The sequence below is a fragment of the Calypte anna genome, chromosome 12 (genome assembly GCF_003957555.1).
Source record: "Calypte anna isolate BGI_N300 chromosome 12, bCalAnn1_v1.p, whole genome shotgun sequence".
Lineage (NCBI taxonomy): Eukaryota > Metazoa > Chordata > Aves > Apodiformes > Trochilidae > Calypte > Calypte anna.
In genome coordinates, this window is record NC_044258.1 from 7,250,341 (window position 1) to 7,267,314 (window position 16,974).

The following is a 16,974-nucleotide window of genomic DNA, read 5'->3' on the forward strand; positions in this document are numbered from 1 at the left end:
GACAATTTTGCAAGGCTAGGTAAGTCGTTATGAGGCTGCAAGCCCCAGCTTTCCAAAGCAGTAGCTGGGAGAATGAGGTGGCTTCTCTTTCCCTCATGGGATGAAAATGTCCCCAGCAGGACCATCAGCTGGGCAGGCAGCCCTGGGTTGGGCTTTAGGTCACCAGGCCACCATGGATGCCCACATGGTTTGGCTTGCATGGGAAGGCAGGTTACTGAAGTTTGCTCTCCTTCCAGAAGCTGCCTTTGGAAATGCTCCTGGAAAAGCATTTAGCCTGGTAATAGGATCAAAATGCTGGACACCATGGGAAAGCATCCACAGTGCAGGGACCCAGAGCGATTCCCCAGCTGGTACAGCCTCCTCAGGGGTATGGTGGAGTCCCCATCACTGGAGGCTTTCAAGATGCTAGATAAATCTCATCCACAATCCCTTTCCTATAAAAGGTTGGACCAGATGATCTTTCCAGGTCCCTTCCAACCTGGGCTGTTCCCATTCTATCATCAATTAGAACAGGGGAGGCCACAGCAGCCGGGAGCCTGCTTCCCACACCAGCCACTTCCCCCAGACCAGGACTCCTCTGCATGCTGCTGGGGCAGATGCTTGCACAAAGCCAACAAGATGGGGAAAAAACAGGTGATTTCACACGAGACAAGCTGCAGAGGCAGGAAAGGAGCCTTTGTAACTACTGGAGCTCAAAGCTGGCCAGAAAACCTCTTTTCTGCTCAAAGCAGCGATGCTGACAGAGCTGCAGTTTTACACCTGCCCCCGTGCAACCCAAGAGCAGAGCTGGAAAAGAAGCCACATGCTTGAGAGAGGAAAAGTGCTTGCAAGCACGAGGTGGCAGAGCAGGACGTACGGTGCTGGCACATGCTGGGCAGCTGGCACACCAGCGTGCCTAGCACAAGTCAGCCATGCCAGCTCACTAGGGCAGTGCCCAGCACAGGCAGCACCAAGGCACCCGCTCGCAGAGATCAGGGAAATACTGACAGCAAATGAGTAGTGGCCTGGGGCTGCCAAATTCCTCCTGGAGAAGTGGGAAAGAAGGGATGCCTCCTGTGAGTGGCAGGAGACATGACGCAGAGTCCCAGATGCCCATATGTTTCATTAGTGGCACAGGAGGAGTGTGTTTCCCTGCAGACACAGGTTAAATGGACTCCACTCTGCTCCACAAGCCCACCCCGACCCAGGTCCAAAGGCCCCTACAGCATTAAACTACATTGCCCACCAGAAATCCTTTCCACCTGCTCTGCTCCCAGCCTGACCTCATGGGCATCCTGCTCTCTCCTGCCCGCTCCCCCTTGCAGCACAGAAGTGAGGTCTGTAGTGCTCAAAGGACTAAAACTTCTTCAGAAGGTTTTGATGCTAAAAATACTTAGTAAATAAAAGTTGCCCTGAACACACAAACTGATAGGATGTGACATGCAGCTGGGGGTTGCCAACTCAGCACGAGCAGGCAGCCGCGCTGGAGAGAGACCACTGAAAACCAGCTGTCAGGGCAGGTCAGCAGGAGATGGATGTGCCTCCAAAGGCATCCAGCCCATGCAGGGGACACCTCAAGGGCCCTCTCCAGTTCCTGCTGTTGCACATCCGCCTCCAGAAGGGCTGGGATTGACCCAAACCTCACCACCCTTCCTGCCCAGCCTGAGATCAAGAGCTTCACTGGCACACACCAGCCAAGGGTGCCCTCCAGCACTGCCAGCCAACCTGCTCCAGTGCTCAACATCAACATCAACCAGGCTGTTTGAAGAACCTGCGATTAGTAGGGAGAGGCTAGTAGCTTGCTGGGAACCCCATCCTTAAACTGTCTTTCCCCTAAAACAAGGTAAGGCCAAAACCTCATCTACTTACATCACCTCTTTACTGGCAGTAGAAACAGGGTGTGTAAAGATTTGGTGAGAGGAGGGAGGCTTCTGGCCTCAATGTGCACCACCCCATGCCCTAGCATCCACCAGCCCCTAGGTGACCAAAAATATTCACCAAGGGTTCCTAAAGGAGGAGACTCAATCCACAATGCAGCACTTACAGATATGATAGACTGGTGACAAAGACAACACCACTGTTGAGGACTTCCTTGGTCATAGGATAAACCCAGCCAGCATAGTGTTTGAGCTGGATTTTGTTTCCAAGAAGTAAAAATGTGAGGTATGGGTCTTTTGTCTTCCCCCTCATTTCCAAACCCTGCTGCTGAGTGACTATCACCAGTGGGGCAAACCAGGGAGGTGGTTTGTCATTAGTCCCTCACTGTGAGTCACACCATAATGCTGAAGTCAAAAAATGACAAAAGCAAAAAAAAAATCCAGAAGGGAAAAAACTCACCCTCTCCACCAGAAGCCTGCTTGCATCATCCACACCAAGAATCCACATCTCCACAGGGTTTCCCAGCATCTACCTTCTTCTCACTATCACCCACTGGAGATGTTATGAAGTGGCTGGTAACACCAACAGCAGAGGTGACTGAGAGACAAGCATCAGGGACACCCCCAGCCTGCTGCTGCTGCAGCCCCTGGGTACATAACTGGTTAGCACTGGGAGCTAGGCAGGTTCATGGCAGTGCAGAAGCTACACGTGACCCGATCTAAAGCTTAGGACCCATGCAGACACAAGCACAGGCTCCCAAAACACTTCCCCCAGAGTCTGTACCCTTAATCCAAGCCTCTGCCAGCCCAGGGCCCAGCAGCCTGTCACACTGTCAGCTCTGGTCTTGTCTCTGCCATCCATACGAGTTAGACATGTCAAATCCTCTATGACTCTCAACAGCTTTCCTGCCCCCCACCGCCATCCTGTTTTTATTTGATGCATGACAATTACTTCCCAGCAGCTTCAGATACCCTCCTGTCTTCCTGGAAATTTGACAGATGTATATTCTGGTGCACACCAGCTTAAATTGAAGGTCATCCCACCTAGCCAGGCAGCTGAGGCACCAACTTTTTCTACAGCACCCATGAGCCCTCAAGGCATCTGGGCACAGGAAAAGGGAAGGAGGGGGATGGTGAGCTCCATCTCCCAGAGAGAACCTAGACTGCTTGCACACAACAAACTGGTGTTTAAAAAGGCTTCATTCACAGAGACCATGAATAAACTAAATCAGTCAGGAGAAGGAAGTTAAGTGGAAAAACATCCCAGTAATTGAGTCCTCTTTGCAAATGTTTTACCAGCTGCCAACCCTTGACCCCAGCCCCCTGACACAAACAAAAATATTGCTCCATGGTTTTGCTTGTAAAACACAAACTGTCTGGGATAGGAGCACAGTTCTGCAGACCTGCACTTACAGCAACTGAGAGAAAAGCAACATCAGCAGATCTGAGCAAAGCCACCAGCCATGGCAGTGCAGCCAGGAGGCAGAAGATGCAGCCATGGCACCAAGACTTGGCTGCATAAAGGACTAGGTCCCAGTCCCCTGCAGACAGAAAGCCATTCAGGTTAGGAAGCTGTTCAGGGCACTGGGTAGGGGAGGAGAGCCAGAGGGATGGCACAGATCCCGGACACGTCAGCTGGGGGAAACCTCGGTGGTGCTGCCGAGAAGGGTGGAGCATTCAGTGAGTGTTTCTGCACTGGATTTAGGACAAAGCCAGACAACACGGGCAGAGGGTGCAGATGAGGTACTTGCTCTTTCACAGGAAGGTATAACACACAGCACACAGATCCAGATGACATACATTTAAAACATGCTGAGGTCCCAGCTGACAAGCTGTCCACATCTCAACGGGTGATCTCTGGCCAGCCAGAGATGCTACAGAGTCCCAGGAGAGACAGCAGCCTGTACCTGCCAATATTCACACAGGTGAGTAGCTGACTCAGGTAAGCGTGGGACAGTCAGGCAAAGACAGAGCCAAGGTAAACTGAATGGATGGCTGCAACTGGACCAGAACACCAAGAAACAAAGGAGACCAGCATAATTAATGCCAACTGACACACTTTTACAGCTGTCAGATCCTGCTGGCAAACATGATTTATTTTTGTACAGATTGCAGGATTGACTGATAAATGAACCTGCACCCGTGCCATTCATTCAAACTTGGAGAAGACTTTTTTTAATCAAGAAACCACAACTCCATTAAAGGACAGTGTGACTGTTAGCTGGCTCAGAATAAACCCATGACTGAAGGGTCCGCAGCAGGGGCCAAGATCTCCACAAGAGATCCCTGCACCACAGCAGTAAGACCATTGCTGAAACAAAACACCCATTTGAGCTACAAGTCAGAGAACTTTCTGCACTGAAAACAAGTCCAAAAAAAGGACCCAGGAATTAAGATTGGAAATATGGAAAATACTGGAAAATATACCAGTGGAAGAATTTACAAGCTCTGTATATTTAGCTTATCAAAGAAAGAGGCGAGAGGTGATTGCAACTTGAGCTGTCACAGCCAACAAAGGGAGCAAAGCTCACTCCAGGCTGGTGGCCAAGGGAATAAGATGTTTCCCTGTCTGTAAAGGGAAGCAAGCCATGTCTCTCTATGCTCTTATGGAGCACCCTGCCTCAGCTCCCCATTGACAGAGGCCAAGGTGCAGAGGAGCATGGCAACGCATACCAGGCTAGAGTAAACCTGATAGCCTCTCAAAACCTGTCTGGTATCATGGAGCCTCTGCTCCTTGAGATGTGCACTGTAAAGCAGTGGTTCACAAGCCCATGGAGGTGGGGAACTTCCTAGTACAGAGCCCAGAGCAATGGAAAGACCAGAGGTTTTTTGCTGAAAGTTGGAGGATGCCTTTGCAAGACCAGCATTAGAGATTAAATCCCAGTTTCCCAGGTTAGGCAGAGCCAAAATTTGGAGCCAGCTGGCCAGTGGTTCTGGTTCAGAGCAGGGTGCAAGGCAGCCAGGATGGTGGTGGTATCCCTCTTCTCCTTCATTCTTCCCCCCTTGCACATCTCTTTGGCTAGACAGCAAAAAACTGACCCAAACCCCACAGAAAGAGTCCAGTCACATCTGAGCCAGTCACATCTAGGACTGCAGTGGAAGACTCCTGCCAGCTCCTCCTTGGATGCAATTAGCCACCTCTCTGGCTGCCAGACAAGACCCAGAGTTGGGAAATCCAAGCCCACCTACCTGCCTGCTGGAAGCCTGCACAGGTGCAGGAACTCCCTGCCATGGAGAGCATTACAACCAAGGAAGAATAAAGACTCCGTGAAAGGGCAGAAGGTTGCAGGGGGAATAACCTGCTTCCAGAGCTGTCAGAAAGGGGTCTCCACTGGGGAAGAGCTTTGCAGGAGCTCTCCTTTGCCCCTAGGAGCAGGGACTGCCAGGTCTGATTGGCAGCCCTGGGACAGCAGTACATACCTGCCTGGCAGCAAGAAGCATCAGCAGGAGCTATTGGGGAAGAAATGCTTTCAAAGGACACTAAATAACCCCAGCCCATGCCTTAAATAACCCACTCACAGAGCAACGAGCCAGTAGGCTCTCCTGGGCTTCTCCAAAGGCGATTCTAGCCAGCAAGCCACTGGTGCTGCCAGCCTGTCATCCCAGGGGAAGGATATCATCTTACCTGCCAGGGACAGCTGCAGCCATTTCCTTGCAGTTCCCAAAAGCTACGGCTGCACCCAAAGAGTCACAGAAATGCCAGCTCCTAAGCTCCAAGAGAGACAGGGGGATGAAGAAGCACATAGCACCAGCCTGTCTCCCTTTCATCCTCAAGGAAAGAAGACTCCACCATCCTGTTGGGTTTTTTTTTAATTTTATTATCACTTTTAATTTTCCCTGTCCCTCCAAAGCAGCAGCACACTGGGACAGCAGAAGCCCAGGCTACTGAAAGCTGGCACCACTGCACCTGCACTGCTAAGGAAACCTGAGCCACAGGCATCCCTGGCAACTTCAGCATCCCACAGTGAGTCCAGAGGGAGCCACACTGTCCCTCCGCATCCAGCAGCCTTGGGGGCTCGTATGTTCCCAACAGTTAACCTCAGGGGAAACCACAGGAAGGATGCTAGAGGGCCACCCATGGTGGGGCTTCCTCCAGCTCTGTCCCAGACCTTCCCATCACCTCTTGCAGTTCTGCTCCCTCAGCTGGTCCCCAAACCCTCATTTCATATGCCCCCTCCAGTCCCCTTCTCCTCCCCTATTTTTCAGCATCTCCAAAGCTTTCTCCACCCTCTCTTCACCCCTCTCCCTGCCTCCTCCACCTCCCTTTCTCCATCCCTTGCTCTCCCACAGCTCCTACCTATGACTAGGCAGCCACGCCATTCTCCCTCCACTTGAGCTAATTCCCTCTCTCCAAGGGAGCTGGCATTTCATCTCTGCTGCTGACCCCCTTTTCATGCCTCCTGGCTTTTGCCATCCCACTCCTTTCTTCCCTGCTACCACAGGGACTGGGAAGGCAGGGGGGGGACTCGGCAGGCCTGACCCCTGGCTCTCATTAGCAGTGCCCTTCTCAGAGCAGGCACAGCAGGAAATAAATAAAGAAAGCAAATCTCAGTCTCACTGCTGTCTCGGGTTGCTTAAGGGAGCCGGGCACCGGGGGTGGGATGAAGGATGCTATTTGGAGAAGCTGTCTCCATGGCAACCCCCATTCCCACCACTGAGCGGGCACAGGTCACCTGTTTCCATCAAAGTTTCCCTCCCCATCCCTCCACCCGGGGAGGTGCCAGCACAGCCCCAGGGGTGCAGCCATGGGAGAGGCAACAGGGATGATGCTGGTGGAGCTGTAATACTCTCCAAAGCCCCTCATGCCAAGTGAGAGGAAGCCAGGGCATCCCCATGGTGCAGGACACCAGCAGCACCCAATCCCCTCAGTCTCACACCAGAAAGGCACCCCTGTTGTTTCCCTGCCTGCATTCCCAGGGTCAGTCTAACACAGGCAGGGAAGCTGTGCTCAGCTGCAGAAGTCAGGGACAGAGGCAGGCACACATCCTGATGCCCACATGAGCTGTTGGGACTGGGGCAGAGATCAAAATAAGTCCTCTCACTCTGCACATGGCCCTCGTGCTGTGGCTGCATTTCCATCTGATTTCAGTTATTTACTTGAATTTTCAATCAGCCACTCCCATTAAATGCTGCCAGGTGCTCCCAAAACAACTCGTGGATCCCTTTTTAGCTCTAACCACTCCATCCCTCATGCGACACGTGCTGGCCAGGACCCTTCCCCACGCAAGGCAGCATCAGCTCCGTCACTGAGAGCTCCCGCAGCCAACCTGATGCTCCCGCCTGCTCCAGCCCCATCCCTGCACACCCACACCTCCGCCGCAGGGCTGGCAGCAGCATCCAACACCCCCTGCACCAACACAGCCGGCAGAACTCCAGCAAGAGACAAGAGAAGAGAACAAGGAACTGGCTCTGCTCTGCCCCAGCTCTCCCGCACAGCGGGGTCACGCATGCTTCTGGTGCTCAGGCACCTTCTGCTGGTACCAGCAGGCAGCTGCCCGCAGACAGGGTGGACAGGAGGGTGGGCAAAAAGCCCCCAGCTGAAGTTCTGGGGTTGGCAGCCAGGCAGCCATCCCGTGGCACTGCGCGGGCTGGAGGGATTCACACGGTTCCCCCACAGGGCTGGGAGTTTCGCCAGGAAAAGCAAGTTTATAAATAGTGCATTTCAACACGAACAAATGAAAGCAGCAGAACCCGACAGTCAGATAAGGCAGAGGCTGAGTGGCAGCCCCTCCCTAGCATCCTCCCCCACCCCCAGGAAGGATGGTCCTTTCCTCCACCCACCACCATCCTCACCCTCCAGAAAGCCTGGATCTGGTGTCTGTCAGCCGTGCTGTTTGGGAACACCATTGCTGCAGCTGGTCTGGCAGCCAGAGCAAGGCAGCAGAGCTGGCTTTGAGAAGACCAAAAACAGGGGGGATGGCCACCTGCTCTGCCTGGGGGCAAGCACACACATACAGAGGCACTCTGTGGGATGGAGACCAGGGGGCTAACAAGAGGATGGAGGCACCCACAGCTGGCTGCCCACCAAGATCAAAGGCCCCAGATTCCAACACATTACTTGAAACTAAGTTTTCAACAGCCCATGGGCCAGAAAGTTTCTAGCTTCTTCCCCCACCCCTGCAGAAGACAGCAGCCCCATGGGTGAGGCTGGCACTTGAAACAGAAGTTTCATGGCACGATGCATTACACTGAAGGGGCACATACCTGCCAAAGCCTGACAACAAGCAAGGCACTCAAGGGGAAAACCATCTTTTATCTCCGTGTTAAGGAGAAAAGCAGCCAGTCGTTAGACAAGAACTTGCTTCTCATAAACACAAAACAGCAGAAAAAACACCCCTGCACCTGCAGAGTGAATGGAAGGACATCCCTGCCGGGGAACTACCTGACAGATTGCAAAAGGAGGAGATCTTGGTAGTGAAGCCCAAGGGAAGACATCAAGTTATGACATGTCAGAGCAGCCCTCTCAGCTGTCAGCAAGTGAAGTCCCTGATGGTTCACCAAACACGTGAAATGCTCTTCACACTACGCTTGCTTACCTTGATGTAGGTGTCAAGGGCTGGGTGGACACGATTGATTGCTAGATGGATGGACAACGGTGTGGTGAACGGGAAGGTCGCCATGACTACATGGCTGGGAGCAGGGAAGGAGAAGATCTTGAAGCCATACTTCTGGAACCGCTTGACCTGCTCTTCCGACGGCTTTGCATCCCCCTCGCTTAGAATTCGGCCTATGGCAAAGCGGCACTTCTCCGGAGACACCTGGTTGAGGGGGACAGACCAACAGGATCAGAAGAAGAGAAAGGCTGAAGACCACCCAAAACCTCAACTTGCTGAGCATGGAGGCAGGAGACTACAATGAACCAGGTTATGTGCAATGGCCCTGCATGATTGGGCACATCAAGCCAGGTCCTTACCCTAACTAAGACTGATCCAGCCCCAAACCATTCATGTTCCCTCCCAGCCTAAGCTCACAGTCTGCTGGGGAAGGTACTGCTCCCCTTATGGAAGGGAAGACAAGAACTGAACCCCACCAGGCTGCTCACATAACTTGCCCCAGGTGACAGCCACTACAGAAAGTGTCTCTCCTGACCCTGCCCATCAGAGACCCAACTGCTGAGATGTGCTCACCACTGTCCCCATCTACAGGACACTAAAGAGACATTACTACAATCTGCCTGCCTTGCCTCCATCCCACCCCCAAGGAGGTCACCCTGAAGGAGTGCCTGACCCCAACAGCCACCTGAACATGTGTCCCACCAGCATGAGCCACTAGAACTGAGCTGGGAAAGCCAGAGGCTGCTAGGTCAGTCCTAAGTGGGCACAGTTTCAAGGGTGGCAAAACTGAGGCATGTAAGCAAGCAGAGACAAAGCTCCTTCCCCCAGGGCACACTGGCTTAAAAAAGGAGCCCAGGAAGTAAAGGGGGCAAAACAAGGAAAGGGGAACCATCTGAGTGCCCATGCTTCCCTGTCACCTGTTCTCAAGCCTGCTAGATAAGATGATGTGGCAGACAGCAAACAAAAGTAGCAGATGCACAAGTCCAGCCATCTTCTGCCAATCATCCCTCTCCTGGTGAGGGCTGGAGAACCAGTCTCCAAAACCCCTCCACACAAGGCAGCAAAACTCACCAAGACCTGCCAGGACAATCAACAGAGGGACAGACAGACATGCTGCAGGCATTGGCATCGCAAAACTCTGGTGGAAAAGCTGGGAGGCAGAGAGGGTGCAGACAAGGCCAGAATGTTACCACTCTCCTGATTTCCATCCCCATCTGCCCACCAAGAGAATATAAGGGGATCCCCTCTGAGTGGTCCTGTTCCATCCCTAAATTTCCCTGTGCTACAGCTCACCAACGTCTCCTCTGCAGCATAACTACACCACGCAGCCACCCCTGCCCACCCTTTCCCTTAAACACCTTCTGATGTTGCGTGGCAGGACCATCCCGGAGGCGAAACATAGGCAGCTGTAAGTAGGAAGGAAGAAGCCTCGTCAGCAGGAGGCATGGGGCCGGGGCTTGGTTGCCTGACGGCTCTCTCTTGCCCTCCTGTGCTTCAAGATGGAGCTGCAGATGGGGCTGTGCCCAGCAGCACTGCTTGGGAGCAGGGAAAGCCTACCCCAAGGAGACTAAGAGGCATCAGTAAAAGGCACCGATAGGGAAAGGCCTAGATGAAGCAAGGAGATAAGGGAAACCTAGATAAAATGCCTTTTAACACACATCCTCCATTTATGTCCTGAGCAAAGGTAGATCACCCCCGTCCTGAGAGACACTGTCAAAAGGACCTGAGCTGTCAGAGCCAGCAGCACCACCCAGCCCAGGCACATTTACTTCTTCCCTTATCCTTAAAACTTTCTTTTTGTAGCATACAGCCCTACAGGCACTCTCTCAAGGGCTGCAGCAAGGCAGATTTGCCTCATCCCCTGCCTGACAAAGCCCATCTCAAGGGAGGGAAGGAAACACTGTTTAAAACCAGCCTTTCCCTATCAAAATCATCCTTTCAGGGTGGCCAGGTGCTCCTCAAAGCCTCTGCTCCCTCAAGTGCCTCAAAAGAGAAGTTTGAGAAATAATGAGTTAACTTGTTTGTCTACAGCTTTGCCTATGGGAGCAAAAACCTTTGGGAGAAAACATTTTGGCCTTATCCATCCCACACCTGGGCACAGGCTGGTGGCTGAGAATGCAACCATGTGAACTGTAGGAGAAAGGTCCTACACGTGCCTACAGCTGAATGTGAGCAGAAGTGCTTGGCTTGAGCTGAGCACAAACCCGCCTGCCACATCCAGTCCTTGCTGAGGAGTTATTTTTGTTCCTGCCAGAAGGGCAGGGAGAAGGAGAAGAAGGAGGGAGAAATCCTCTGGGCTGCTAAATATTAAATAAAAAGGAAAAAGGAAAAAAAAAAGTGCAAATTAATATTAATCTTGTCCATTAAAACACATAAAACATTACTGGCAGGGGTTCAGGAGCACTCGTGGAGCATCCTTGTGTGAACGCTGCAGAGCCAGGAGCCAGCAGGGAGCCCTGGGGATGCTGGCAATGGTGACTGCCCTGAGGCCTGGTGTGACCCCAGGACAGCCCACATGCTCCAGACCATGGGGCTCCCCTCGGGCCCACTCCTGGCCAAAAGTTGGCTCATGGCTGCTGCTCTCCATCTCTGGCATCCCCATCCTCTCTCCTCGCACGAGCCTCCTTTGGCCAGGAGCCTGCCATGAGCACAGCAAACACCACACTGGCACCTGCTGATCATCAGCCCCTTCCTGCCACAGCACTGGGGACACCAAAGCCCCCAGGAGCTGGCAGCCAGGAGCCAGCCTGGAGGGGGCTGTCTGGCCAGAGACAGTCAGCACTCAGCCAGGGATGCTGCAGGATATGGCAGGCAGTTCTGCTGCCTGATGACAAAAGGTCTATTTTTGGTGACAAGTCAACACCCACAGTGGGTGGCCAGCTCCAGGCGGAGCAGCCTCTCCACAGGGTGCTTCAATGAGGTTAGACCACTGAGGAGGAAGATGAGGAGGTCATCTCTTCCGGGCAGCATCCTCCCAGGGGAAAGGCAGCCTAGGAGACTGATCCCACCCTGCTGAACCTCCAGGAAGAAGAAGCCTGCAGCCCACATCATCTCCTGCTTTTTTACCACTACGAGCATACAGAGGCATGCCATGGGACACCAGGGTACTCAGCACCTGAACCAGCTCACCAGGTATGAGCACTGCTACCCCAAGCCGGGTGATCCACCCAAAACTGGCCCCCTTCTTCAGCTGCTCAGAGGCAAAGCAGTGCTCTGCCCATTCTGCCCCAGGGTATCCTCACTCCCAGCACCCTGCCTGGCCTGGTCTGCACACCAGTGAGATGTGGATCTCTCCACATCATGTCTCTAGAGTACAGCAGCACCAAGCACAGACACTGAGCCCTTCTGACAGCATCAACTGCCCTGTTCTGTCCCCAGACACCAAGGGAAGAAGCAGTGGCACCAGAGTTCTCAATTCCAGAAGACCTCAACACAAGGACACAAATTATGGTCACTCTGGCCACATGGGCCCTGGGATACCAGGCACTTCCCATCGCTCCCTTCTCTCACCTCCTCCAAACACAACAGTGACAGAGGACACAAGTTTTCAAGGGCTAATTGAACCCTGGTTCTGCCCAGCTCATCCTGGGGGACACAACCTCCTTTCCATCCCCCCTGCCAGGTCAGAAGTGGCACTGCAGGGTCTATTCTCTGCCTCCCATGATGCAGAAGCAAAAACTGGAAAGTAAAGATAGGTCAGCTCATCACAGGATACAAAGATACAAGGTGGTTGAGCACACCAGGCTCCACTGGGCAGAGTCAGCTTCAGTGTTTTCTTCTCTAGTATCTTCCTGCCACAGAACTCCAAGGGGCCACTCAGCACTACATGGACATGTTCCCTTTTAGTAGGTCAAACCCTTGGTAGCACCATCACGCAGAGGCAGGTACTTCATGGTCCATGGGGGTTCCTAAAGCAGGGCTGGTCACCTCCAGAGCAGAAGCACTGGGCAAGAGCTACCAGCCTTCCCGTTGTGCCCCTTGCCAGCCCCCAGCACATGTGCCCAAGTACATGGCTGTTGGCCACCTCACCATCCCTCCTCCATGGCATTCCTCCACGGTCACACTCACTACTGCAGAATTACAGGGGAGCCAGGCTGTCTGCCACGGACAAATGCCCACATGCTGGTATCTGGAGAGCACCATGGAGCATCAGCAGCCAAGCTCCTCATTCCACAAAAAGTTCTGATGCACTTCTGTTTGCTCCTTGTCCCAAAGGATACCCACAAGAGTGCTCAGCTCTGGCAAGCAGCCATCAGGCAGAGGACTTTCTGCTCACCTCACAGCCTGATGAGCATCATGGAGTAACTGTTTCATCAGACAGGAGCCCTCAGCATGCACCACCTGAGGTTTCAGTAAGAACTCTCATGGGATGCAAGGACTACAGGGAAGCTCAGAAATACATGGGAGTGCTAGAGACAAGAGGAGCATGGATAAAAACACAGCAAGCTGAAAAGACCATCTCTTTTCAACCAGAGAGCTGCAAGTCTAGAAGGAGGCTCAGTTGCACTTCATGTAGCCAGGAGGACTACTAAGGATTGCCTCACCTGCTAACAACTTGGTCAGCAGGAGTTATCAGAACATAGCAAGCTTTGCTCACCCAATGCCTTCCAGTTAGGGCTGTCCAAAACCCCATCTGCTTTCAAGTGCCTTTCCCCACAAAGCATCCTCTGAAGATCTGGGAGATCTTGTGAGCTGCCCCCAGTGCTCATCTACAGAAGATGAGCTGCAAGTGCATGAGAATAGTCGGGGAGCACCTCGGGCTGGAAACCTGTGTGCTGACCACAAGAGCTTGCTGGCCCCACCAGGCAGACCTTACCGTGTGAGGGTTGTCATAGTAGACACCGATGGAGTAGAGCTTTGAAGAGATGCTGCAGCCATCTGTGAAGAGCTGCCCGGATTCGCCATACGGGCCCACCCTGAACTTGTAGGCCAGCGTGATGTTGCTGACAGGTGGGGAGCCAGCACTCACAACAACCTCCGTGAAGAGCCCCGAGTAGACAACGAAACCAAAGATGGTCAGCAGCAGCAGCATGACCAGCGCTGCGATCAGTCCGAGGAGCACCCAGTCAGACATGATGGACACCTGGTGCTCCATGCTGCCTGATGCACTGGTGGCAAGAGAAGAAAAAGGAGGGGAGTTAAGCTAAGTACTTGGACAAGCAAAAGCTTTCTGATGCTATTTATCTGCAGCAAACCACACCCACTTCCAATTCCTCTTAAAGACAGCAGAACCCCCCTGAAACCTGCTGTATCTTAGCTCCATGTTGCATCAGCCCATTTCAATTGGTCACCAGGTACAAATTATACTGCATCAGTGCCACTTGGGATTTAGGTGCTTATGGAAGAGGGATGGGGAGGCTCTGTCCCCATCTTCCCAGAACCAGAGACACCACTCACATCCAGAAGAAACTGAAAAACACACCAAGACCTGCACCACCCAACAGATACACAGCACTGAGCTAAGGAGCAGGGGACCACAATCAAATAACTTCTTATTTATAGATACCAGAGACAACACTGTGACCAAGACAGCCCATTTGTCAAAAAGTCTTTAAGCCCAGGCCTTCAACAACCTGAATGAGGAAGATGCTGGTTCAGAGCTGAGCCCTGCATCTGGATCCAGGCAGAGGCTTGGAGAAAGCTGAGAAATCTGTCCAGAAAAAGCATCCACAACATGCTCATGTGCAATGAATTACTGCTATTCCCTTCAGAAGGCTTTTTTTTAACCTAGAAGAGTTTTTATAACCCCAACCAATGCTTCCTGTTTTGTTTGCTGTCCTTTCTCTCACAGGCTGACTGCAGGACACAGCAGCCTGGTGAACACCCACCAAGCACAACCACTCTGGGGAGTCACAACCCAGCAACTCCCAGAGCAGGAGACTTGTTTGTGTTTGATTGTCCCTTTGAAACACAGGGACTGGCAGTGACACTCTCCTGGGACATTCACAGGAGCTGTGTTTGAAAGCAAAGGTTGAAGTAAACAATTCACCTTTACCTCTGTGTTATAAACACACTCTGTTCAAAAATAAAAAAAGACACCCAAAAACTGTTCATGGAGGCTGCTGCTTGCTGAGCTTTAGAGCACGAGAAAAGCCACATCCTGGTAGGAACTGCGGGCTGCCCCACTCTGCTCGACCCCAAGAGAGCTGGGGTGCAGCAAAACTGGGCCCTGCAGAGCCGGCACAGCGGCAGCCCCAGGCCAGGCACCATCTCACTCCACAGCCCTACTCACCTGAAAAAACAGCTCAGCCCAGAAACGCTTCACGACATCCGACCCACAAGGGTGCGGGATCCGCCGCGCTGCAGCAGGAAAAAATAAGTATCATTGCTTCCTTTCGGACTCAGGAGGCCAAAAGCAAAACGACATCACGGCGGAGCACCCGAAAGGCGTCCGGTCACCTCCGACCTGCTCCCCAGAGGATGGGAGCCCCCAGCAGCACCTTCTGCTGGACCCCGAAGGCCGAGATTTCCTCCCACAACTCGGCAGCCGAACGCGGGGGTCCCGAGAAACACGGGCACTGGAAGGCGAGGGTGAACCAGGACATCACCCACAGCCACCTCTGCTGGCGTGTCCCACCCTGGGACACCCCTCGCTCCTCGGGACACCTGAGCGGCAGCCGGCGCTGCTCCGGGCTGACCTCTCGAACCTGCAGCCCGGCCGGGGCTCTACATCCGCCCCGGTTCCGGCGCACCTCGCCTCCTCTCTGCAACCGACACAGATTTATTACTCCCAGACAGGGGTTCCGTGGTGCTCCGTGAGCTGCCGGTCCACTCCCAGCCCCAGGGCCTGCGACGGACGGCCCCGAAGGAGAAGAGGGGGTTCGTGGCTATGCCCCCCGGTTCCCGTGGCTCTCTTCCCACCGGCTCTCCTCACGGGCAGCGGGAGGGAAGCCGGCCCGACCCCTGCCCGCCCCAGAGGCCGTGCCACTCCCGGTGCCGGTACCCGAGTGGAGGGGAGGGTTTCACCGGGCGGCCTCGACCGGCGGCAGGCATCTCTCTCGGCACCGGCTGCAACCGATCGCCGGAGCGGGGAAGGACCCTCCGAGCCGCCGCCGGGCCCAGCTGGCTCCCCACCGGCTCCCAGCAGGCCGCGGCCCGGGTGGCCGCGAGCGGAGCAGCGCCAGCCTTCCCGGCCTCGCCGCCCCCACGCGGCGACCCCCCGCCCCGGCAGCGGCCGGAGGGAAGCCGGGGGTCCCCTGCCCTCCTCACCCGGGGCTCGCCGGTGACGCGCCGGCCGCACCGATCCCGGCGCCGCGCTCGCCCCGCCCCGCCCGGCTCGCGCGGGGCCACCGGGCCCGCCCCACCGCCGGCAGGAGGCGCCTGCGCGCGGGCGGAGCACGGGATGCGCGCGGCCGCCGGCGAAGGGGCGGTGCCCACGGGGCCGCGGCACCGGCGGAGGGAGGGGGCAGAGCTACCGGCGGGCACAGAGCAGCCCCGGCGGTTCCCAAAGGAGGCGGGAGCGCCCCCTCCCGGGCGGGCGAGCGGGTTACGGGGCCCTTCCCTGCCGCCGGGTCCCGTAGCCGCGGCTCTGCCGGGCGGTACCGAGGGACACGGTACAGCTCCCGACCGCCTCCCGGAGCCGCTGCCGGCCGGGAGCCCTCTCTCATGGCCTCCCTGACACCAGCACCCCCGGCCCTGTGCACTGCAGCCGCGCAGAATCGCCGTGGGTGCCGGACCTAAGGGCCGCGTAGCAGCCGGAACCGCGGACGGCTCCGCCTTGACAGCTCCCGGCCTGACTGCTACTGGGTGTGAGGGATAAAACCACGAGATTGTGTCTCCCACCTTCCCTTGTGCTGGAGCTGTGGCTGCTCGGGATGCTGAATGCCCAGGCCCGGAGCCTGCTCCTCAGCTGCCGGCGCCTGCGGGTGATGGGCTCCTTCCCTGGGTGCCGGACAAGCAGGTGCCACCGTGACGCCAGAGGACACACCAGCCACATCGCAGGCCCTCACCAGGCTGGCCTGGCCGGTCAGGGCAGTGGGCAGAGCTGCTCCTCAGCACCCGGGCCCTCCACACCAAACCCAGAGCAAGCTTTGAGCAGCTCCTCGCAGGTTCTCACAGGCCAATTGCTGGGGCTGTTGCAATCCGGCAGACCAGGGGCTCAGCTTCTGCCCCCGTTGAGACTTTCCCACAGCCCAGCTGGAAGGAAAACCAGCCAGATATCAGCTCAGCACCACTAGCCAACGAGGGGGAGCACCAGGAGAGTTAAGAAACCATTAGACTTTGTTTCACTCAAAGGTCTGAGGACAGAGGTTCTCTGTTCATTTGTCCTTGCCTCACCCTGGTGCAGGCATGGGACACTCCCCATCACCTTATTTTCCATTACCTGTGCTTTATCACCCTGAGGGGAACCACATTAGCTAATTGCTGAAGACCCACAAAAGTTCAGACAGCACAGGAGCTGGTCAGCACTATCACCTTGCACACACTTCACTGCCCCAAGCTCTGATGTGCTCAGACAACCTTTGTTGCAAGGCAGCTCTGCAGCCTTTTCCCACCTCATGACACCTTAGAGAGTGGGCCCATGCAGCACTGGTGCTCAGCCTGCAGCCTTCCCTGCTTCTCAG

General features: G+C 54.9%; 1 protein-coding gene across 4 annotated transcripts in view; it reads right to left on the reverse strand.

Moving 5' to 3' along the window:
* TEX264 (testis expressed 264, ER-phagy receptor) overlaps positions 1-16,974 on the reverse strand; it is a 50,232-nt gene that overhangs the window by 22,224 nt on the left and 11,034 nt on the right. Inside the window, exons 1-4 of one of the 4 annotated variants that reach the window (XM_030458531.1) lie at positions 16,193-16,363; positions 14,643-14,710; positions 13,227-13,518; positions 8,393-8,614 (exon numbers count right to left, since the gene is read on the reverse strand). In XM_030458531.1, the coding sequence (XP_030314391.1) occupies positions 8,393-8,614; positions 13,227-13,505 (501 nt within the window). In that variant the 5' untranslated portion in view covers positions 13,506-13,518; positions 14,643-14,710; positions 16,193-16,363. Of the gene's footprint in view, positions 1-8,392; positions 8,615-13,226; positions 13,519-14,642; positions 14,711-15,353; positions 15,420-15,619; positions 15,678-16,192; positions 16,364-16,974 lie in introns of those variants that run through there. The other 3 variants (XM_030458529.1, XM_030458530.1, XM_030458532.1) reach the window with 3 other exon arrangements.